The sequence below is a fragment of the Salvelinus alpinus genome, chromosome 31, assembly GCF_045679555.1.
Source record: "Salvelinus alpinus chromosome 31, SLU_Salpinus.1, whole genome shotgun sequence".
Classification (NCBI taxonomy): Eukaryota; Metazoa; Chordata; class Actinopteri; order Salmoniformes; family Salmonidae; genus Salvelinus; species Salvelinus alpinus.
This window is the reverse complement of record NC_092116.1, coordinates 23,607,396-23,630,002: the sequence shown is the minus strand read 5'-3', so window position 1 is coordinate 23,630,002 and position 22,607 is coordinate 23,607,396. Positions and strand designations below refer to the sequence as shown.

Genomic DNA, 22,607 nt, shown 5'->3' with positions numbered 1-22,607 from the left:
TTGATAATGGCATTCTACTAAGTGTCCGTATTTCACGGGAAACAGAACCAAATATTACACTGGAATGCATTTATCACCCAAAGACAATGAAATCATTTCAGAACTGAAACACTTATTTTAATAAGAAGACGTGTCTGAGTTACAATGACATCCAAACGTTTCCATTCTAATTATTTTGGGGAATTTATTACCAAAACGATTTTTTTTACAAAGAAGGTTAATTTGTTTAAATGTTGCTTTTTTCTCTAATTTACAAGCCTAATTTTGCATAGGTCCCAATTCCCTATGGACCCTGATCAAAAGTAGTACACTATGTAGGGAATAGGGTGCCATTTCTCCAATCAAAAGTAGTGCACTATGTAGGGAATAGGGTGCCATTTCTCTAATCAAAAGTAGTGCACTATGTAGAGAATAGGGTGCCATTTGGAACTAACACTTTACTTCTGCCTGTCTTTCCTCCATAGGTATTTAGTATCCAGGAGCATGACCAGGAGTCCGACGGGGCCAAATGCCTCCACTCTGTACCCGACGACCCTGAGGTGAACCTGGGCGGCACCTCCAGTGTCCCGACCACCTCCATGCTCTTCCTCCACCGCGTGTCCATCCTGCAGGACCTCACTGAGGCACCAGACGACCAGGGCTCCCAGGCTTACCAGTGTGGCTTGTGTTGGCTGCCCCTCCCCAGCCTTGCTGCCCACCAGGCCCACCTCCTGGTCAGCTGGACGTACAGCACAGGCTGTAACCGCCTCTACAGTGACATGATCAGACTGAATCCGTCTCCTCTTCCTCCATTGGTATCTGAGGAGCCATCGCCATCCTCACCCAGCCCAGTCCACAATGACCAGTGGGACCAGGAGGCTGATATGGCCCGTCGTTTCAACCCTGTCCCCGACGACCTTGAGGCCAAACTGGGATCGAGGCGAGGCGGCTACACTGACCACCTCCAGGCCCACTTCGTCTGCCAGGTCTGTGTGTTTTGTGAATATAAGCACATGACCAATCTCTGTTCTTTACTGTAACATATGGACAATAAAGTTGTATTGTATTGAAGGTCTCCAATGAGGGCTATCGGGGCTCTCAGGGCTCTCAGGGCCACCAGGGCTACCAGGGCTCTCAGGGCTACCAGGGCTCTGAGGGCTACCTGGGCTCTGAGAGCTACCTGGGCTCTGAGGGCTACCTGGGCTCTCAGGGCTCTCAGGGCTACCAGGGCTACTAGGGCTCTCAGGGCTACCAGGGCTCTGAGGGCTACCAGGTCTCTGAGAGCTACCAGGTCTCTGAGGGCTACCAGGGCTCTCAGGGCTCTCAGGGCTACCAGGGCTCTGAGGGCTACCAGGGCTCTCAGGGCTACCAGGGCTACCAGGGCTTTGAGGGCTACCTGGGCTCTGAGAGCTACCTGGGCTCTGAGGGCTACCTGGGCTCTCAGGGCTACCAGGGCTCTGAGGGCTACCAGGGCTACCAGGGCTACCAGGTCTCTGAGGGCTCCGAGGGCTCTGAGAGCTCTGAGGGCTTTGAGGGCTGCCAGGGCTCTGAGGGCTCTGAGGGCTACCAGGTCTCTGAGGGCTACCAGGGCTCTCAGGGCTCTCAGGGCTACCAGGGCTCTGAGGGCTACCAGGGCTCTGAGGGCTACCAGGGCTCTCAGGGCTACCAGGGCTCTGAGGGCTACCTGGGCTCTGAGAGCTACCTGGGCTCTGAGGGCTACCTGGGCTCTCAGGGCTCTCAGGGCTACCAGGGCTACTAGGGCTCTCAGGGCTACCAGGGCTCTGAGGGCTACCAGGTCTCTGAGAGCTACCAGGTCTCTGAGGGCTACCAGGGCTCTCAGGGCTCTCAGGGCTACCAGGGCTCTGAGGGCTACCAGGGCTCTCAGGGCTACCAGGGCTACCAGGGCTTTGAGGGCTACCTGGGCTCTGAGAGCTACCTGGGCTCTGAGGGCTACCTGGGCTCTCAGGGCTACCAGGGCTCTGAGGGCTACCAGGTCTCTGAGGGCTCCGAGGGCTCTGAGAGCTCTGAGGGCTGCCAGGGCTGCCAGGGCTCTGAGGGCTCTGAGGGCTACCAGGTCTCTGAGGGCTACCAGGGCTCTCAGGGCTCTCAGGGCTACCAGGGCTCTGAGGGCTACTAGGGCTCTGAGGGCTACCAGGGCTCTGAGGGCTACCAGGGCTCTGAGGGCTCAGGGCTACCAGGGCTCTCAGGGCTACTAGGGCTCTGAGGGCTACCAGGGCTCTGAGGGCTCAGGGCTACCAGGGCTCTCAGGGCTACTAGGGCTCTGAGGGCTACCAGGGCTCTCAGGGCTCTCAGGGCTACCAGGGCTCTGAGGGCTACTAGGGCTCTGAGTGCTACCAGGGCTCTCAGGGCTACCAGGGCTCTGAGGGCTACCAGGGCTCTCAGGGCTACCAGGGCTCTGAGGGCTACCAGGGCTCTCAGGGCTACCAGGGCTCTCAGGGCTACCAGGGCTCTGAGGGCTACCAGGGCTCTCAGGGCTACCAGGGCTCTGAGGGCTACCAGGGCTCTCAGGGCTACCAGGGCTCTCAGGGCGACCAGGGCTCTCAGGGCTACTAGGGCTCTGAGGGCTACTAGGGCTCTCAGGGCTACCAGGGCTCTCAGGGCTACCAGGGTTCTCAGGGCTACCAGGGCTCTCAGGGCTACCAGGGCTCTCAGGGCTACCAGGGCTCTCAGGGCTACCAGGGCTCTCAGGGCTACTAGGGCTCTGAGGGCTACCAGGGCTGTCAGGGCTACTAGGGCTCTCAGGGCTACCAGGGCTCTCAGGGCTACCAGGGCTCCCAGGGCTCTGAGGGCTCTGAGGGCTACCAGGGCTCCCAGGGCTCTGAGGGCTCCGAGGGCTCTGAGGGCTCCGAGGGCTACCAGGTCACTGAGGGCTCTGAGGGCTACTAGGGCTCTCAGGGCTACCAGGGCTCTGAGGGCTACCAGGGCTCCCAGGGCTCTGAGGGCTACCAGGGCTACCAGGGCTCCCAGGGCTCTAAGGGCTCCGAGGGCTCCCAGGGCTCCCAGGGCTCTGAGGGCTCCGAGGGCTCTGAGGGCTCCGAGGGCTACCAGGTCACTGAGGGCTCTGAGGGCTCTGAGGGCTACTAGGGCTCTCAGGGCTACCAGGGCTCTGAGGGCTCTGAGGGCTCCGAGGGCTACCAGGTCACTGAGGGCTCTGAGGGCTACTAGGGCTCTCAGGGCTACCAGGGCTCTGAGGGCTCCGAGGGCTCTGAGGGATCTGAGGGCTACTAGGGCTCTCAGGGCTACCAGGGCTCTGAGGGCTACTAGGGCTCTGAGGGCTACCAGGGCTCTCAGGGCTACCAGGGCTCTGAGGGCTACTAGGGCTCTGAGGGCTACCAGGGCTCTCAAGGCTACCAGGGCTCTCAGGGCTACCAGGGCTCTCAGGGCTACCAGGGCTCTGAGGGCTCAGGGCTACCAGTGTGCCCTGTGTCAGCTGCCCTTTTTTGGTTCTGGTATGTTTTGCAGTTCGCTTTTGACTTGGTATATACTTAAGCATAAATATTGTCTATGCAGGGTTGGGGTCAATTCCATTTCAATTCAGTCAATTCAGGAAGCAAACTGAAATTCCAATTCTGTTTCCATTTTTTTTTCTCATAGAAGGCAATGAGGTAAATTGGAATTGATGTCGGAATTTCAGTTTATTTCCTGTATTGACTGAATTGAAAAGGAATTGACCCCAACCCTGCATCTACACTAGGTAAACTACACCAACCCTGCATCTACACTAGGTAAACTACACCAACCCTGCATCTACACTAGGTAAATACCAACTGAAAGAGGACTGTCAAATAAAAGGTTACCATACAGCCTATTCATGTGAATCCTATCTTACATTTTTATTCATCAATTAATTTGCTCTGCATTTGATGAATTGAAATACAATTTCAATTAAACATCATTCATCTTTGTGCCTTTGATTTTGTGCACTGCTTCACTAAATAAATGAGTTGTATCTGTCACACGCACGCGCACACTCGCACACACGCACGCACGCACGCGCACACACACACACACGTTGTGACTGACAATGTGTGCGTGAGTGTGTGTATGACAGAGCCACAGTCAATCACACTCTGTCACGCGTGTTGTTTGGTTATCTGACCTAGACACATTTAGCCAGGTAATCACATGATAATACTCTCTGACGGATGGACGGAGGGAGGGAGGGAGGGAAGGAGGGATGAAGGAGAGGAGAGCAAGAGGACCCAATCCTGTCATTCACATTACTGAAGGAGAAAGACTGCAGCTCTCTATCTCCTATTTCTTTCTTTAGTTTTTGGTTTTGTACCGGACAGCTGAAGGTAAGGACAACGCAGATCAATCATCACTTTGTACTCTTTGCACAAAATAGAAGGGGAGATTGGTTGATGACCTATGCCTTGACTGTGTATCCTTAAAGTAGGTGACACCTCTTTTTCCTCAGTGTGATTGGCTAGACTTGCATAGAATTTTTTGTGAGTGTGTGACAACTGAGTAACTTTCCACATTTTTCTCCAGGATGTCTAAGACCCCATCCACCACGTCTGCAGCCTCTGTAACCTCGGCAACGTCTGCAGCCTCTGTAACCTCGGCAACGTCTGCAGCCTCTACAGACAGGTAAGATCAATGTCTACATCTGAGACAGGGGAATTCACAGCAGGGAAAGACAGTGGCAATGTTGGGCAACAATAAAGTTATTGAGAGACATTGTTATTGAGTACACACTGATATGTTACCTGAGGTTACCTGAGGTTGACAAAGCGGTTGTGATACACCTGATGTTTTTGATGATGCCCAAAATAAAACAACAATATCAAGTGGTGTCTTCACCACGATACTTGGATCATTTTTTTTTGTTTTGTTGTTGCAGAAAATATCTCTGTTTTTATCACAACTGTTGTGCCAAATGCGTTTTACATCAGTTGTAAAACTTTAATGTGTATGCGGGGCCATTGAGTGATGACCTTATTTCTATGCATTCACCCAATGGTGATTATGTTAAGTCAAGGTGGCAAGATGGTAAGTAAGTATCCTTGCACCATCGTTGGCATGTGTGAGCAAGAATGGCTCATAGAACGGCCATCTCCTGTTTCTGTAGTGTGAGGCAGCTTGATGTAGAAGTACACCGCCTGGAGTGGACATGACGCTAGTCTATCTCCTGTTTCTGTAACGTGAGGCAGCTTGATGTATAAGTACACCGCCTGGAGTGGACATGACGCTAGTCTATCTCCTGTTTCTGTAGTGTGAGGCAGCTTGATGTATAAGTACACCGCCTGGAGTGGACATGACGCTAGTCTATCTCCTGTTTCTGTAGTGTGAGGCAGCTTGATGTATAAGTACACCACCCGGAGTGGACATGACGCTAGTCTATCTCCTGTTTCTGTAGTGTGAGGCAGCTTGATGAACAAGTACACCACCTGGAGTGGACATGACTCTAGTCTATCTCCTGTTTCTGTAGTGTGAGGCAGCTTGATGAACAAGTACACCACCTGGAGTGGACATGACGCTAGTCTATCTCCTGTTTCTGTAGTGTGAGGCAGCTTGATGAACAAGTACACCACCCGGAGTGGACATGACGCTAGTCTATCTCCTGTTTCTGTAACATGAGGCAGCTTGATGAACAAGTACACCACCCGGAGTGGACATGACGCTAGTCTATCTCCTGTTTCTGTAACATGAGGCAGCTTGATGAACAAGTACACCACCCGGAGTGGACATGACTCTAGTCTATCTCCTGTTTCTATAGTGTGAGGCAGCTTGATGAACAAGTACACCACCCGGAGTGGACATGACGCTAGTCTATCTCCTGTTTATGTAGTGTGAGGCAGCTTGATGAACAAGTACACCACCTGGAGTGGACATGACTCTAGTCTATCTCCTGTTTCTGTAACGTGAGGCAGCTTGATGAACAAGTACACCACCCGGAGTGGACATGACTCTAGTCTATCTCCTGTTTCTGTAGTGTGAGGCAGCTTGATGAACAAGTACACCACCTGGGGTGGACATGACTCTAGTCTATCTCCTGTTTCTGTAACGTGAGGCAGCTTGATGAACAAGTACACCACCCGGGGTGGACATGACTCTAGTCTATCTCCTGTTTCTGTAGTGTGAGGCAGCTTGATGAACAAGTACACCACCCGGAGTGGACATGACTCTAGTCTATCTCCTGTTTATGTAGTGTGAGGCAGCTTGCTGAACAAGTACACCACCTGGGGTGGACATGACTCTAGTCTATCTCCTGTTTCTGTAACGTGAGGCAGCTTGATGAACAAGTACACCACCCGGAGTGGACATGACTCTAGTCTATCTCCTGTTTCTGTAGTGTGAGGCAGCTTGATGAACAAGTACACCACCCGGGGTGGACATGACTCTAGTCTATCTCCTGTTTCTGTAACGTGAGGCAGCTTGATGAACAAGTACACCACCCGGAGTGGACATGACTCTAGTCTATCTCCTGTTTCTGTAGTGTGAGGCAGCTTGATGAACAAGTACACCACCCGGAGTGGACATGACTCTAGTCTATCTCCTGTTTCTATAGTGTGAAGCAGCTTGATGAACAAGTACACCACCCGGAGTGGACATGACGCTAGTCTATCTCCTGTTTCTGTAGTGTGAGGCAGCTTGATGAACAAGTACACCACCTGGAGTGGACATGACTCTAGTCTATCTCCTGTTTCTGTAACGTGAGGCAGCTTGATGAACAAGTACACCACCTGGAGTGGACATGACTCTAGTCTATCTCCTGTTTCTGTAGTGTGAGGCAGCTTGATGTATAAGTACACCGCCTGGAGTGGACATGACGCTAGTCTATCTCCTGTTTCTGTAACGTGAGGCAGCTTGATGAACAAGTACACCACCCGCAGTGGACATGACTCTAGTCTATCTCCTGTTTCTGTAACGTGAGGCAGCTTGATGAACAAGTACACCACCCGGAGTGGACATGACGCTAGTCTATCTCCTGTTTCTGTAACGTGAGGCAGCTTGATGAACAAGTACACCACCTGGAGTGGACATGACTCTAGTCTATCTCCTGTTTCTGTAACGTGAGGCAGCTTGATGAACAAGTACACCACCTGGAGTGGACATGACTCTAGTCTATCTCCTGTTTCTATAGTGTGAGGCAGCTTGATGAACAAGTACACCGCCTGGAGTGGACATGACGCTAGTCTATCTCCTGTTTCTGTAGTGTGAGGCAGCTTGATGAACAAGTACACCGCCGGGGGTGGACATGACTCTAGTCTATCTCCTGTTTATGTAGTGTGAGGCAGCTTGATGAACAAGTACACCACCTGGGGTGGACATGACTCTAGTCTATCTCCTGTTTATGTAGTGTGAGACAGCTTGATGAACAAGTACACCGCCTGGAGTGGACATGATGCTAGTCTATCTCCTGTTTCTGTAACGTGAGGCAGCTTGATGAACAAGTACACCACCTGGAGTGGACATGACGCCTGTCTAGCGCAGAGCATTACCCCCAATCTATCTGCTTAATGCTGAGTGCCATGCAGAGACGCATTGTCTCCCATTTTTACAGTCTTTTAGTGTTACTCCCAACCTTCCAATCTCAGGGTCGGACACTCTAACCACCAGGCCACTGAGTCGGTAAGATAGCGCTTGTCAATGTCTCTAATATGAACCCTTGTTGTCTCTTGGCTCCTAGCAAAGGTGGTAAATCCTCCCAGAAGTCCTCGGCCTCGGGTTCGGAGTCGGCTCCCAAGAAGGTGTCTAAGAAAGAGCAGAAGAGACAGGACATGGAGAAGATACACACCACCCTGCTCTGCAGCGTGTTTGGAGCGGTATACACACACACACCATAACAGCTACTTTACCCTTTGACCCCTAACCCATAATCCTGACCTATAACCCCACACCACTTAGTGAGGGACATGCTAGGCTAACAGCAGTCTGGTGTTTGGTGGGGAGTGAAAAGCCAGGGAAGCTGCTATTTTAGCTGAGCTTCTGATCTTTGCATGCCGATGTGTGTGAGTGCGTGCCTGCCTGCTTATCTGCCAGCATGCTACATCCGTGCCTGCCTGCGTGTACGACTGTGTGTGTGTGTGTGTGTGTGTGTGTGTGTGGGGGGGGGGGGGGGGGGGGGGGGGTTAGTAATGATCCTTTAAGTTACACACACAGAGTAGTTATCCTCTCACCACTCATTAGGATTAAGGCTAGAAGATGCTGGAAGAGCATCGAACAAAAGGGGAAAGTTATACGGTTATTTTAATATACGGTTATTTTTCATGTTTAGACCAATTGATGTGTGCATGTTTGCTGTTTTATGAACAATTGCTGTTGTCTTACTTTGAAATGTTTCTTGACATTGTGAACCTGAACCTGGGGACATCGATTAAGGAAAGAATCATTCAGATCAGAACTTCAACTAGGTCGTATTGAGCATGCAGTGTGAGCATGTAGGCTGTGCGGATCAACACAACACGCCACACACGTGTGAACGAGGTTGAAGGTTTTCCCAGAGAAACAGGATGGAACTCTTAATGATTTAATCCACCATGAGAAGGAAACGTCCTTAACTGTGCCTGTCCCCAATCCCTCACTAATTTACCTCACTACAGTACCAGAATGACCTCCTCTTACACAACAGTCTAAATCTCACATTTCCTGTCCTAAACTTCCAGCCATAAGCATCTGTTTTTGTCCCAACGTCTTCAAGGTTGCCCCTATCCAGATTATAGTACATGGAGATCTTCTGCAAGTCATGCGCTATAATATTACACAAAATGTAAGCCTGGTTTAAGTATTGTCAGACAGTGTTGTTTCTCCCTCACTAAAACACCTCTCCCCTGCTGTCTTCCTATAGGAGAGAGAGTTGGCTCAAGCTGAGTTGGATGGTGAGTTTTCTTAGCACAGTGATGTTGCATATACAGTAGAATGCTTTATTTCAAGTAGATTGACCAGTAGCACCACTCATTACATTGAGCTCGTATTACTCAAGTTAGGATTCAGCCAGACATTATATTTGTAAAAGGGGTGTAGCTTTGAGTCATCCATAGAAATAGCATGACTAGAATGGACAAAACGCCCCTCAGACCACGGAACTTTGACAGTACTACTGTCAGGGGTAGACTCAATATGGCCGCCAGCCCAGCCATCACAGAATGTTGACTTAAATGGGAATGTTCTTTCTAGTAATTCGACTTCCATGGTGTCATCATCACCTTCTGACCTCTAACATTTGATGTTTGGGGCAGAGCTGGACTTTGCCTTCAAGGAGTTTGACTACGACTGCGACGGCTACCTGAACTACAAGGACGTGGCAGAGTGCATGAGGACCATGGGCTACATGCCCACTGAGATGGAGCTTCTGGAAATAGTACAACAGATTAAGATGAGGAGTGAGTGTCTTATAACTGTTATATAGCTGTTATGGACCTGTTATAACCTGTTACAGACCTGTTATAACCTGTTACAAACCTGTTATAACCTGTTACAGACCTGTTGTAACCTGTTACAGACCTGTTATAGACCCGTTACAGACCTGTTATAGACCTTTTACAGACTGTTTTAACCTGTTACAGACCTGTTACAGACCTGTTATAACCTGTTACAGACCAGTTATAGACCTGTTACAAACCTGTTATATACCTGTTACAGACCTGCTATAACCTGTTACAGACCTGTTATAACCTGTTATAGACCTGTTATAACATGTTACAGACCTGTCATAACCTGTTATAGACCTGTTATAAATCTGTTACAGACCCGTTACAGACCCATTACAGACCTGTTAGACCCGTTACAGACCTGTTATAACCTGTTACAGACCTGTTATATCCTGTTATAGACCTGTTACAGACCGTTATAGCCTGTTATAGACCTTTTATAACTTGTTCTAACCTGTTACAGACCTGTTATAGTTCTGCTGGAGATCAAGATGAGGATTGTGTGATATGACTGCTGAAGAGGGAGAAAGAGAGAGATGGAGAAAGACCGAGAGAAAGAGAGAGAGGAGAACAGATACAGACTCATGTCAATGTAGTGACATTACAACTGACAGAAACTGTTTCTCTATCTCATTGACTGAGGTTATTGACTCCACTAAACCCTCCTGTCCTGACTGTTGATTGGTGTGTTGGTCCAGTCCCTATCTGTGTCCTGATTGTTGATTGGTATGTTTCTCTGCAGTGGGCGGTCTGATGGACTTTGATGACTTCTGTGAGCTAATGGGTCCCAGGATAATGGGGGAGACTGTTGACATGCTGGGGCTGAAGGAGCTCAGATCAGCCTTCTCTCAGGTAAGAGATTGAGATTGGAACCAAAGGAAACTACAAATAAAAACACAGGCATTATAACTCAAACTTTTATCTTTCAGCGTTTACATCATTGCATGATTGAGCTGATCTACTCTTCCTCAAATTCAGATTCAGCCCTCAACCAATATTAACTCACCTGTTTACTTAATCACCCCCATCCTCTCGTCCTCAACATCCTCTCCTCACCTCTCCCCTCACTTCTCCTCACCTCACCCCTCCTCTCACCCCTCCTCGCCTCACCCCTCTCCCCTCCTCACCTCTCCTCTCACCCCTCCTCGCCTCACCCCTCTCCCCTCCTCACCTCTCCTCACCCCTCCTCTCACGCCTCCTCGCCTCACCCCTCTCCCCTCCTCACCTCTCCTCACCCCTCCTCTCACGCCTCCTCGCCTCACCCCTCTCCCCTCCTCACCTCTCCTCTCAGTTTGACCAAGACTGTGATGGAAAAATCAGTCAGGATGAGATGAAGGAAGCGGTGAAGTGTTTTCTGGGGGAGAAACTGAAGAAAGGAGAGCTGGAAGATATCCTCAAGGAGATTGACATCAACGGAGATGGAAGCATCGACTTTGACGGTGAGGAGATAATTGTGCACACACACACACACGTGGAGGAAATACTCAAAAACATTCAGGATACACACACAAAAGTACGATCACTTACAGTTCCAGTCAAAAGTTTGGATACACCTACTCATTCAAGGGTTTTTCTTTATTTTTTACTATTTTCTACATTGTAGAATAATAGTGAAGACATCAAAACTATGAAATAACAAATATGGAATCATGTAGTAACCAAAAAACTGTTAAATATATCCAAATATATTTTAGATTTTAGATTCTTCAAAGTAGCCACCCTTTGCCTTGATGACAGCTTTTCACACTCTTGGCATTTTCTCAACCAGCTTCATCTGGGATTCTTTTCCAACAGTATGCTGAGCACTTGTTGGCTGCTTTTCCTTCACTCTGCGGTCCAACTCATTCCAAACCATCTCATTTGGGTTGAGGCCGAGTGATTGTGGAGGCCAGGTCATCTGATGCAGCACTCCATCACTCTCCTTTTTGGTCAAATATCCCTTACACAGCATGGAGGTGTGTTGCGTCATTGTCCTGTTGAAAAACAAATGATAGTCCCACAAAGCGCAAACCGGATGGGATGGTGTATCGCTGCAGAATGCTGCGGTAGCCATGTTGGTTAAGTGTGCCTTGAAATCTAAGTAAATCACAGTGTTACCAGCAAAGCACCCCCACACCATCAGACCACCTCCTCCTTGCTTCATGGTGGGAACCACACATGCGGAGATCATCCGTTCACCTACTCTGCGTCTCACAAAGACACGGCGGTTGGAACCAGAAATCTCAAATTTGGACTCCAGAACAAAGGACAAATTTCCACCGGTCTAATGTCCATTGCTTGTGTTTCTTGGCCCAAGCAAGTCTTCTTCTTATTTGTGTCCTTTAGTAGTAGTTTCTTTGCAGCAATTCAACCATGAAGGCTTGATTCACATAGTCTCCTCTGAACAGTTGTTGTTGAAATGTGTCTGTTACTTGAACTCTGTGAAGCATTTATTTGGGCAGCAATTTCTGAGTCTGGTAACTCTAATGAACTTATCCTTTGCAGCAGAGGTAAGTCTGGGTCTTCCTTTCCTGTGGTGTTCCTCATGAGAGCCAGTTTCATCATAGTGCTTGATGGTTTTTGCGACTGCACTTGAAGAAACTTTCAAAGTTCTTGAAATTGTCCGGATTGACTGACCTTCATGTCTTAAAGTAATGACGGACTGTCATTTATCTTTGCTTATTTGAGCTGTTCTTGCCATAATATGGACTTTTACCAAATAGGGCTATCTTCTGTATACCCCTCTACCTTGTCACAACACAACTGATTGGCTCAAACGCATTAAGAAGGAAAGAAATTCCACAAATTAACTTTTAAGGCACACCTGTTAATTGAAGTGCATTCCAGGTGACTACCCCATGAAGCTGGTTGAGAGAATGCCAAGAGTGTGCAAAGCTGTCATCAAGGCGAAGGGTGTCTACTTTGAAGAATCTCAAATATATGTTGATTTGTTTAATACTTTTTTTTTGGTTACTACATGATTCGATATGTGTTATTTCCTAGTTTTGATGTCTTCACTATTATTCCACAATGTATAAAATAGTAAAAATAAAGAAAATCCCTGGAATGAGTAGGTGTGTCCAAACCTTTGACTGGTACACACACACAAAATTCTCTAACGCAGTGGTGGCCAAACATGTTGTGGCCTTTCTAATTTCCCTCCCAGAGTTCGTCATGATTCTGTCCATTCGATAAGCGCTGGAAGACCTGAGAGGACGCTATCGTTTTAATGAATCTTGTTAGACTAAGACGAGATAACATTGTATGTGTGCATCTGTGTGTACTACTACACATGTACTACCATTTAAAAGTTTGGGGTCACTTAGAAATGTCCTTGTTTTTGAAAGAAAAGCAATTTTTCTGTCCATTAAAATAACATGAAATTGATCAGAAATAGAGTGTAGACATGGTTGATGTTGTAAATGACTATTGTAGCTGGAAACGGCTGATTTTTAATGGAATATTTACATAGGTGTACAAAGGCCCACTATCAGCAACCATCACTCCTGTGTTCCAATGGCACATTGTGTTAGCTAATCCAAGTTTGTCATTTTAAAAGGCTAATTGATCATTAGAAAACGCTTTTGTAATTATGTTAGCACAGCTGAAAACTGTTGTGCTGATTAAAGAAGCAATACAACTGGCCTTCTTTAGACTAGTTGAGTATCTGGAGCGTCAGCATTTGTGGGTTCAAATACATGCTCAGAATGGCTAGAAACAAAGAACTTTATTTTGAAACTCGTCAGTCTATTCTTGTTCTGAGAAATGAATGCCATTCCATGCAAGAAATTTCCAAGAAACTGAAGATCCCGTACAACGCTGTGTACTACTCCCTTCACAGAACAGTGCAAATTGGCCCTAACCAGAATAGAAAGAGGAATGGGAGGCCCCGGTGCACAACTGAGCAAGAGGACAAGTACATTAGAGTGTCCAGTTTGAGAAATAGACGCCTTACAAGTCCTCAACTGGCAGCTTCATTAAATAGTACCCACAAAACACCAGGCTCAACGTCAGCAGTGAAGAGGCGACTCCGGGATGCTGGCCTTCTAGGCAGAGTTGCAAAGAAAAAGCCATATCCAGACTGGCCAATAAAAATAAAATATTAAGATTGGCAAAAGAACACAGACACTGGACTGAGGAACTGAGACCGGTGTTTTACGGGTACTATTTAATGAAGCTGCCAGTTGAGGACTTGTGAGGCGTCTGTTTCTCAAACTAATAAGACACTAATGTACTTGTCCTCTTGCTCAGTTATGCACCGGGGCCTCCCACTCTTTCTATTCTGGTTAGAGACAGTTTGCGCTGTTCTGTGAAGGGATTAGTACACAGCGTTGTACGAGATCTTCAGTTTCATGGCAATTTCTCACATGAAATAGCCTTCATTTCTCAGAACAAGAATAGACTGACGATTTTCAAAATAAAGTTATTTGTTTCTGGCCATTTTGATCCTGTAATCAAACCCACAAATGCTAATGCTCCAGATACTCATTTACATTACATTACATTTAAGTCATTTACTCAACTAGTTTAAAGAAGGCCAGTTTTATTGCTTATTTAATCAGGACAACAGTTTTCAGCTGTGCTAACATAATTGCAAAAGGGTTTTCTAATGATTGATTGGCCTTTTAAAATAATAAACTACACGTGTTTGTGTCAGTATGTATGCTACAAGATCATATCCATGCCTAATGATGTAATGTGTATATCAGATCTAAGGATGAGATGTACTCCTCCCCTCCTCTCTTCTCACCCCTCCTGCTCCCCATCCTCTCAGTTCTGTTCTCTCCTCTATACCCGGTCACTGAGAAAAGACATGAAGGTGTGCACGTTGGGAAAGAGTATGAACTTTAATGTATTTGGGTTATTTATCAATTTATTGACACTGATGTGATATGACATGTAGATAAGTTACCATATTGCTATTTTAATAAAGAATTTGAATTCCATTATGAGTGACAACTAGACAAAAAAAAAGTTATGTTTTCTTTCTGTCTCAGTATTAACTTTACTTCTGCAAACAACTTGGCAAAGTTGACCCTTTAACTTTATTTCTAAAACATTTTACATACTGTATGCAGTCAACCTCAAGTCTAAATGTCAACGAAAAGAAAACCAATACCCTTAAAGGGATAGTTCAGCAATTTTACATATTTTTGTTTCCTCCCCATGAAAGCAGTGTATTTTAACAAAACCAAAGTGTGGATTAGTCATTACTTGTCTGTAGACTGATTTCAAAGTTAGGAAAAAAATATCTAAATATGTAAAAATTGCTGAATTACCCCTTAAAGCCAAGTAGATATTCTGTTCTCAGCTAAACTCCAGCCAAACCATCACTCAAACGGTAACTCAACAATTCAGCAAAATGTCCAACATATCGTGCAGCGTATCTAGAGTCAGGAGTTTTTCCTGATCATGGAAGACTTTGGGCCCTATAATGCAGTACTAGCCTAATACTGTAATACTGTAACAAACTATAGAGTTTTTCTCACAGTTCACATGGCCAGAAAAAACACCTGGCCCCTAAGGATATCTGCAGAAAGTCTTGTCATCCGACACAAATTCAACACTTGAAAAATAAATAAATGAAAACCCACTTTTATTTTTTCCCCAACCGATCTAAGTCACATGAAATAACAGTAGCTTCTTTGCATCATCAACTGACTAGAGGCAATATATTTCTAGAGACAGTTCAGCGATTTTACCTTCAAAGCAGTCTATGGACCAAAGGAATTGCTGAACTATCCCTTTAACTACGTTTTGTAAACCTTCATGACGTCAGACTGAAGTGTTCAGGTCTCGGTAAAGGCCTTCATACTGTAACTGTCTTAATTAACAACAGTCTTTGATAAGTTGAGTTACAGTGCATTCGGAGAGTAATCACACACCTTGACTTTTTCCACATTTTGTTACGTTACAGCCTTTGTTTTTTCCCCCTTATCAGTCTGTCATTATATATTATAGTGTGTAAAGCAAAAACAGGTTTAGAAATGTTTGCACATTTATAAAAAATAAAAAACTGAAATATCACATTTAAATAAGTATTCAGAACCTTTACTCAGTACTTTGTTGAAGCACCGTCGGCAGTGATTACAGCCTCAAGTCTTCTTGGGTATGCGGTACAAGCTTGGCACACCTGTATGGTGAGTTTTTCCCATTCCTCTCAAACTCTGCCACCACCATGCTTCACCGTAGGGATGGTGCCAGGTTTCCTCCAGACGTGATGCTTGCCATTCAGGCCAAAAAGAGTTCAATCTTAGTTTCATCAGACCAGAGAATCTTGTTTCTCATAGTCCTTTAGGTGCCTTTTGGCAAACTCCAAGTGGGCTGTCATGTGCCTTTTACTGAGGAGTGCCTTCCGTCTGGCCACTCTACCATAAAGGCCTGACTGGTGGAGTGCTGCAGAGATGGTTGTCCTTCTGGAAGGTTCTCCCATCTCCACAGAGGAACTCTGTAGCTCTGTCAGAGTGATCATCGGGTTCTTGGTCACCTCCCTGACCAAGGCCCTTCTCCCCGATTGCTCAGTTTGGCCAGGCGGCCAGCTCTAGGAAGAGTCTTGGTGGTTCCAAACTTCTTCCATTTAAGAATGATGGAGGCCACGGTGTTCTTGGGGACCTTCAATGCTGCAGAAATGTTTCAGTACCCTTCCCCAGATCTGTGCCTCAACACAATTTTGTCTCGGAGCTCTACGGACAATTCCTGCGATCTCATGGCTTGGTTTTTGCTCTGACATGCACTGTCAACTGTGGGACGTTATATAGACAGGTGTGTGCCTTTCCAAACATGTCCAATCAATATAATTGACCACAGGGGGACTCCAATCAAGTTGTAGAAACATGTTAAGGATTATCAATGGAAACAGGATGCACCTGAGCTCAATTTCATGTTTCATAGCAAAGGGTCTGAATACTATTGAAATAAGGCATTTCGTTTTTTATTTTTAATACATTTTGCAAACATTTATAAAAAGCTGTTTTGCTTTGTCATTATCGGGTATTGTGTGAAAATTGATGATAAAAACATATATTTAATAAATTTTAGAATAAGGCTGTAACGTAACAAAATGTGGAAAAGGTCAAGGTGTCTGAATACTTTTCGAATGCACTGTAAATACGTTTTTTGCGTTGATTGTTAATGCAGCTTATGTATCACATACATATTTATTTCCATAATTTGTTTCTAATTAGAGGAACACTAATGTGTTTCCCAAAGCCTTCGTAGCTACATTATCTCTCCACAATCCAGTCAAGGAGCGAAATTTGTCAAATGTAGGACTTTGCTGTTCTACGGAGGGGCTTGAGTCAAGAAAACAAAAGTACCATATGAGCGAAGGCGTCAGGAAACCCATCCCATATCACGGCTAGACATTCAACAGATTATGACAACTCCTCTGTGGGGCAAAAAGCTTTTAGGGAAGTCGGCACGATGGTGATATTATTGAGCTTTTGATCAGAATGCCATCCCATACTGTGAGCGAGAGTGTGTTTCACTGTGTCCCCCCACTCTCAAGCACAACAAGTCCAAGTCACAAGTCTCCTCTCATTCCAACTGTCTCCCGTTGTAACGGCAACAGGCGTTCTGGTTTCTCATAGCAACATCCGTAGAAATGTCCAGCATCCAACTACACTTAGGTATCCAAAACAAATGTTTATACTTTATTATATATATATATATTTTTAAACATTTGTTTTGAATAGACCTACCTAGTTGTTCCTGCCATAACCAGCACTCTAGATGCACTGTTGTGCACAGGGTTGATCTAACTACACTTCTTTGGTGAGTTCGTCATCGAACTCGACCATGATGTCGTGAACCCAGATGTCCTTCTCCTCCTGCGAGGTGTCAACCAGGAAGACGGTCAACTTCCTGTCCCAGGGGTGATGCGCTTCCTGTACGGCCTCCAGCTGAGCCACCAGCGGCTTCTTCTCCACATGGTTCCGGAACAAGATGGAAGCCTCCTCCGACCACTGCCTCGGTTTCACTCCTATTGGTGGAGGGGAAAGTAATGTTAATCAACAACAACAAAAGCAGAACACAATGGAAGCCTCCTCCAACCACTGCCTCAGCTTCACTCCTATTGGTGGAGAAGAAATGTTAGCCAATCAACAAGCTTCATATGAAAAAAGCTATCCTCAGAATTATGTATGAGAAATAAGCAAGTAAAAAAATTTATTTCATGAAATGGAAAAAAAAAGTTAAGTAAAACATTTATATCACATATCTTTTAAACCAGGGGTGTCAAACTAATTTTGTCCCAGGGGCAGAATTCGATCTTCAACAAGGTCCGGAGAGCCACACTGAAAATGTCCTCGTGGTCATAAATAGCAAAAAAGATAGTCCTCTATCAATCATTTTGGGAATTTTCTATGCTCCCTGACAGTCTAGGTTTAATTTCGGTGATAATTAGGGAGGTATAATAACGGTTTAAATATAAGTCCATTATCCTTTCTACACAGTTTAAATGTGGTTTTAATCCATTTAAATTAGTTCCCCCGTCCACCAAAAACAACAAAACAGTTCCCCCTCGTGGGCCGGATCCGGCCCATATGTGTGACACCCCTGCTCTAAACTCATAACTCACACTGAAGTCATTTCTCAGTTCAGTTCCTATCCTGGCCACCAGAGGACTCCCTACTCAAACAATCTGTATGCTCATAACTAATGGACTTATCTAGACATTAACAAGCTCAAGGACCATGTGACACATGTAGAGATGCTTCCAGAGGTATTTGTTCACAACAACAACAACAACACAGCCATATAAGGGACGTAACTCTTTTTCCAATATGTGCAGATCAGAAGAACCACTTGTTGCTGATTCTTTTGCAGTCTGGGTGCATTCCGAAGTCTAAGCTATATGGTTGCCTGGGGCAACTCTCCTTAGTTACCTGCGAGTTGTGCGGTGATGCCCTGGAATGGTAGCTGTCGGAACTCCTGTATGAGGGGGCGGAGCTGTGTGCCGCTGACCAGCTCATGTTTACCATAGTCCAGTTCATAGACCGACATCAGACCGTTGGTCAACACCCCCTTCACCAGCACACGGTGCCAACTGGGAGGGCACAGAGAGGTCAATTAATCAAGTTAATTCAATCAAGAGGTTTGTTAATTCAAGTTCATCCTTAGCCTGGGTGCCCAATTTAGTACACTGTTAATGAATGCAGTCAGACTATCTTACTAGAAGACGTACCCAAATCCCTCATACACACTCCCGGGCTACAGTGGCCCAAGACACTCCCGGGCTACAGTGGCCCAACACACTCCCAAGACACATTAACCCCCCCCCAAAAAAATGCCACCCGCTCCCATCCACTACCAACATACTTACTTGTTCTCTACTTTGGCAGCATATATCTGGTTCTTCTCCCCTTTGAGAGGCTTCTCCTCTGTTTTATTATAGTACAGGATCATCTCTTCCATCAGAACCACCAGCTTGTACATATCTCTCCAAGGTTGCACTACGAAGTGGCCCGGATGACACGCCACCGACACATAGATATCCATGTTATGACCTGCAGCAGAGACAGATTTAGAGAGAGTTTGGACCATATAATTACCTATAGAACACTAGAATTGACTTTGGCATCCTAGCAACATGATTAAATATTGGCCATCTTGGTCAGGAAAACTTGGTCAGGTAACTGATCAAATGTTAAAATATTGTATAAAACAATGCATTTGTAGATACAGTCAGATCCCAAATGATTGCAACTTTTTTTTTTGCTCATCTTTAATCAAGGGTGCCAATAATTTGGGAACTCGCTGTATATGTGGACAGTAGGGAATTCTCAAAGGTGCTGACATGGTGTCTGTTCTAAAATATTCCCTACATAGTGAACTATGTAATAATAATAATAATGGCGCCGGAGTAGTGGCTGCCGTTTCATGGGCTCCTAACCAACTGTGCTATTTTCTTTCCCCCCCCCCCCCTCGCATTGTTTGTAACTTATTTTATACATTAAGTTGCTGCTACTGTCTCTTAAGACCGAAAAGAGCTTCTGGACAATAGAACAGCGATTACTCACCTCGAACTGGACAAAGATTTTTTCTTTAATGAGCCCGACGGGAAGGATATACTGCTTTGCGGAAAACAGTTTGCGTGAAGAAAAGGCGGAGATACAGAGGGAGAAGGTCGGGACGCCTTGTTAGGATGTGTAGGCGAGTGAGTAAATCACCATTACCATCGGTTCTATTGGCGAACATGCAATCACTGGAAAACAAACTCAACGATCTACGGTCGAGACTATCCTACCAACGGGACATTAAAAACAAATATTTTGTGCGTCACCGAGTCGTGGCTGAGCGACGACGCGGATAATATAGAGCTGGCTGGGTTTTCCGTGCATCGGCAGGACAGAGCAGCTACGTCTGGTAAGACGAGGGGCGGGGTGTGTGTCTATTTGTCAATAACTGCTGGTGCACAATGTATAATATTAAAGAAGTCTCGAGGTATTGCTCGGCTGAGGTAGAGTACCTCATGATAAGCTGTAGAACACACTATATTATTCGTATCCGTATATTTAGCACCACAGACCGATGCTGGCACTAAGAGCGCACTCAACCGACTCTATTAGGCCATAAGCAAACAACAAAATGCTCACCCAGAAGCGGCACTCCTAGTGGCCGGGGCTTTAATAGAGACAAACAAATCTGTTTTACCTCATTTCTACCAGCATGTCACATGTGCAACCAGGTCTTGAAAATTCAAGACCACCTTTTCTCCACACAAAGAGACACTTACAAAGCTCTCCCTCACCATCCATTTGGCAAGTCTGACCATAATTATATCCTCCTGATTCCTGCATACAAGCAAAAACTAAAGCAGGAAGAACCAGTGACTCACTCAATACGGAAGTGGTAAGATGACGCGGATGCTACTCTCCAGGACAGTTTTGCTAGCACAGACTGGAATATGTTCCGTGATTCATCCAATGGCATTGAGGAGTACACCACCTCAGTCACCGGCTTCATCAATAAGTGCATTGACGACTTCATCCCTACAGTGACCGTACGTACATATCTCAACCAGAAGCAATGGATTACAGGCAACATCTGCACCGAAATAAAGGCTAGATCCTGTCGCTTTCAAGGAGCGTGACACTAATCCGGATGCTTATAAGAAGTCCCGCTATTCCTTTAGACGAACCATCAAACAGGCAAAGCCAGACAGATTACCAGGGCATGTACTCAGAGCACGCGTGGACCATCTGGCAAGTGTCTTCACTGACATTTTCAATCTCTCCCTGACCAAGTCTGTAATACCCACATGTTTCAAGCAGACCACCATAGTCCCTGTGCCCCAGAATCCGAAGGTAACCTGCCTAAATGACTACCGCCCCGTAGCACTCACGTCAGTAGCTATGAAGTGCTTTGAAAGGCTGGTCATGGCTCACATCAACACCATCATCCCGGAAACCCTAGACCCACTCCAATTCGCATACCGCCACAACAGATCCACAGGTGACGTAATCTCAATCCCACGCCGCACTGCCCTTTCCCACCTGGACAAAAGGAACACCTATGTGAAAATGCTGTTAACGTCTTATGGATGAGGGGTAGTATTGAGTAGCTTGGATGAATAAGGTGCCCAGAGTAAACTGCCTGCTACTCAGGCCCAGAAGCTAAGATAAGCATATTATTAGTAGATTTGGATAGAAAACACTGACGTTTCTAAAACTGTTTGAATGATGTCTGTGAGTATAACAGAACTCATATGGCAGGCAAAACCTGAGAAAAAATCCAACCAGGAAGTGGGAAATCTGAGGTTTGTAAGTTTTCAAGTCTTTGCCTATCCAATATACAGTGGGAATTTGGTCCGATTGCACTTCCTAAGGCTTCCACTAGATGTCATCAGTCTTTAGAACCTTGTTTCAGGCTTCTACTGTGAAGGGGGAGAGAATAAGAGCCGTTTCAATCAGGTGTCTGGCAGAATGCCATGAGCTCAGTCAGGCGCACGCCCGTGAGAGCCAGGTTAGATGGGGAACGTCGTTGCACAGCTATTTTAAGGTCTCTCTAAAGATGTTCGATCGGGTTCAAGTCCGAGCTCTGGCTGGGCCACTCAAGGACATTCAGAGACTTGTCTCGAAGCGACTCCTGTGTTGTCTTGGCTGTGTGCTTAGGGTCGTTGTCCTGTTGAAAGGTGAACCCTGTTGGAAGGTGAGCGCTCTAGAGCAGGTTTTCATCAAGGATCTCTGTACTTTGCTCCATTCATCTTTTCCTCGATCCTGACTAGTCTCCCAGTCCCTGCCACTGAAAAACACCCCCACAGCATGAATGCTGCAAACCACCATACTCCAACGTAGAGATGGTGCCAGGTTTCCTCCAGACGTGAGGCTTGGCATTCAGGCCAAAAAGACTTCAATCTTGGTTTCAGACCAGAGAATCTTTTTCTCATGGTGTGAGTGTCTTTAGGCGCCTTTTGGCAAACTCCAAGCGGGCTGCCTTTTACTAAAGAGTGGCTTCGTCTGGCCATTCTACTATAAAGGCCTGATTGGTGGAGTGCTGCAGAGATGGTTGTCCTTCTGGAAGATTCTACCATATCCACAGAGGAACTCTGGAGCTCTATCAGAGTGATCATCGGGTTCCTGACCAAGGCTCTTCTCCCCCGACTGCTCAGTTTGGCCATGAGGCCAGCTCTAGAAAGAGTCTTAGTGGTTCCAAACTTCTTCCATTTAAGAATGATGGATGCTCAGTTTCAATACTCATAGCAAAGGGTCTGAATACTAATGTAAACAAGGAATTTCTGTTTTTTATTTTAAAAAATATTCAATTTGTCATTATGGGGTATTGTGTGTAAATTGATCAATTGTTTTTAATCTATTTTAAAATAAGGTTGTAACGTAACAAATTGTGGAAAAAGTCAAGGGGTCTGAATACTTTCCGAGTGCACTGTATGGTACTGACCTGCAGGTGGTAGTTCCAGCAGCAAGGGTAGCTTGATAGGTGTGGTGGATGAGGGAGGTGGGGGAGTCCCCGGAGGGGTGCTTGTACCCCCCGTCGGCCTTGGTTCCGAGCGGGCACATCTCAGCTGGGGCTTGGTCCCGTTGGAGCTGGGTGTGGTGGTGGTTGTGGAGGTCTTGGGGGTAGAGGTAAGGGTGGCAGTGGAGGTACAGGTGGAGGTCTTGGAAGGGCTGTGATAAGAGAAGATGAAATATATACTATTGTCAAAGAGCCACTCAAGTGTATTTTTCCTAACCCCAACCCCACAAGAAAGCGGAGTTCGCACAACGGCAGGAGATTCCACACTGTGTAGGATTC

The 22,607-nt window shown here is 46.2% G+C and overlaps 2 protein-coding genes across 4 annotated transcripts in view; one reads left to right on the top strand and one right to left on the bottom strand.

Annotated features, from left to right (window-relative positions):
• Positions 1-478: 478 nt before the first annotated feature.
• LOC139561751 (calcium-binding protein 2-like) lies at positions 479-12,926 on the top strand. Its single transcript, XM_071379021.1, has 8 exons — positions 479-965; positions 4,495-4,593; positions 7,637-7,772; positions 8,795-8,825; positions 9,186-9,329; positions 10,120-10,229; positions 10,669-10,816; positions 12,523-12,926. The coding sequence occupies exons 1-8, from the start codon at positions 838-840 to the stop codon at positions 12,549-12,551; spliced, it is 825 nt and encodes a 274-aa protein (XP_071235122.1). The 5' UTR covers positions 479-837; the 3' UTR covers positions 12,552-12,926.
• Positions 12,927-14,180: 1,254 nt separating this feature from the next.
• The window catches only part of LOC139561802 (tudor domain-containing protein 7B-like), a 37,621-nt gene continuing 29,194 nt past the window's right edge, over positions 14,181-22,607 (bottom strand). For all 3 annotated transcript variants that reach the window (XM_071379094.1, XM_071379092.1, XM_071379093.1), the window contains 4 exons: positions 22,254-22,480; positions 18,679-18,862; positions 18,242-18,402; positions 14,181-17,337 (listed from right to left, as the gene is read on the bottom strand). In XM_071379094.1, the coding sequence (XP_071235195.1) occupies positions 17,117-17,337; positions 18,242-18,402; positions 18,679-18,862; positions 22,254-22,480 (793 nt within the window). In that variant the 3' untranslated portion in view covers positions 14,181-17,116. The remainder of the gene's footprint in view (positions 17,338-18,241; positions 18,403-18,678; positions 18,863-22,253; positions 22,481-22,607) is intronic.

Excerpts from the sequence above, each read along its gene's own strand:
- LOC139561751 (XM_071379021.1), top strand. The coding sequence starts at position 838 with ATGACCAGTGGGACCAGGAGGCTGATATGGCCCGTCGTTTCAACCCTG. Across the intron at positions 4,594-7,636 it reads TCTGCAGCCTCTACAGACAG|CAAAGGTGGTAAATCCTCCC; the intron begins GTAAGATCAATG and ends CTTGGCTCCTAG. Across the intron at positions 7,773-8,794 it reads TCTGCAGCGTGTTTGGAGCG|GAGAGAGAGTTGGCTCAAGC; the intron begins GTATACACACAC and ends GTCTTCCTATAG.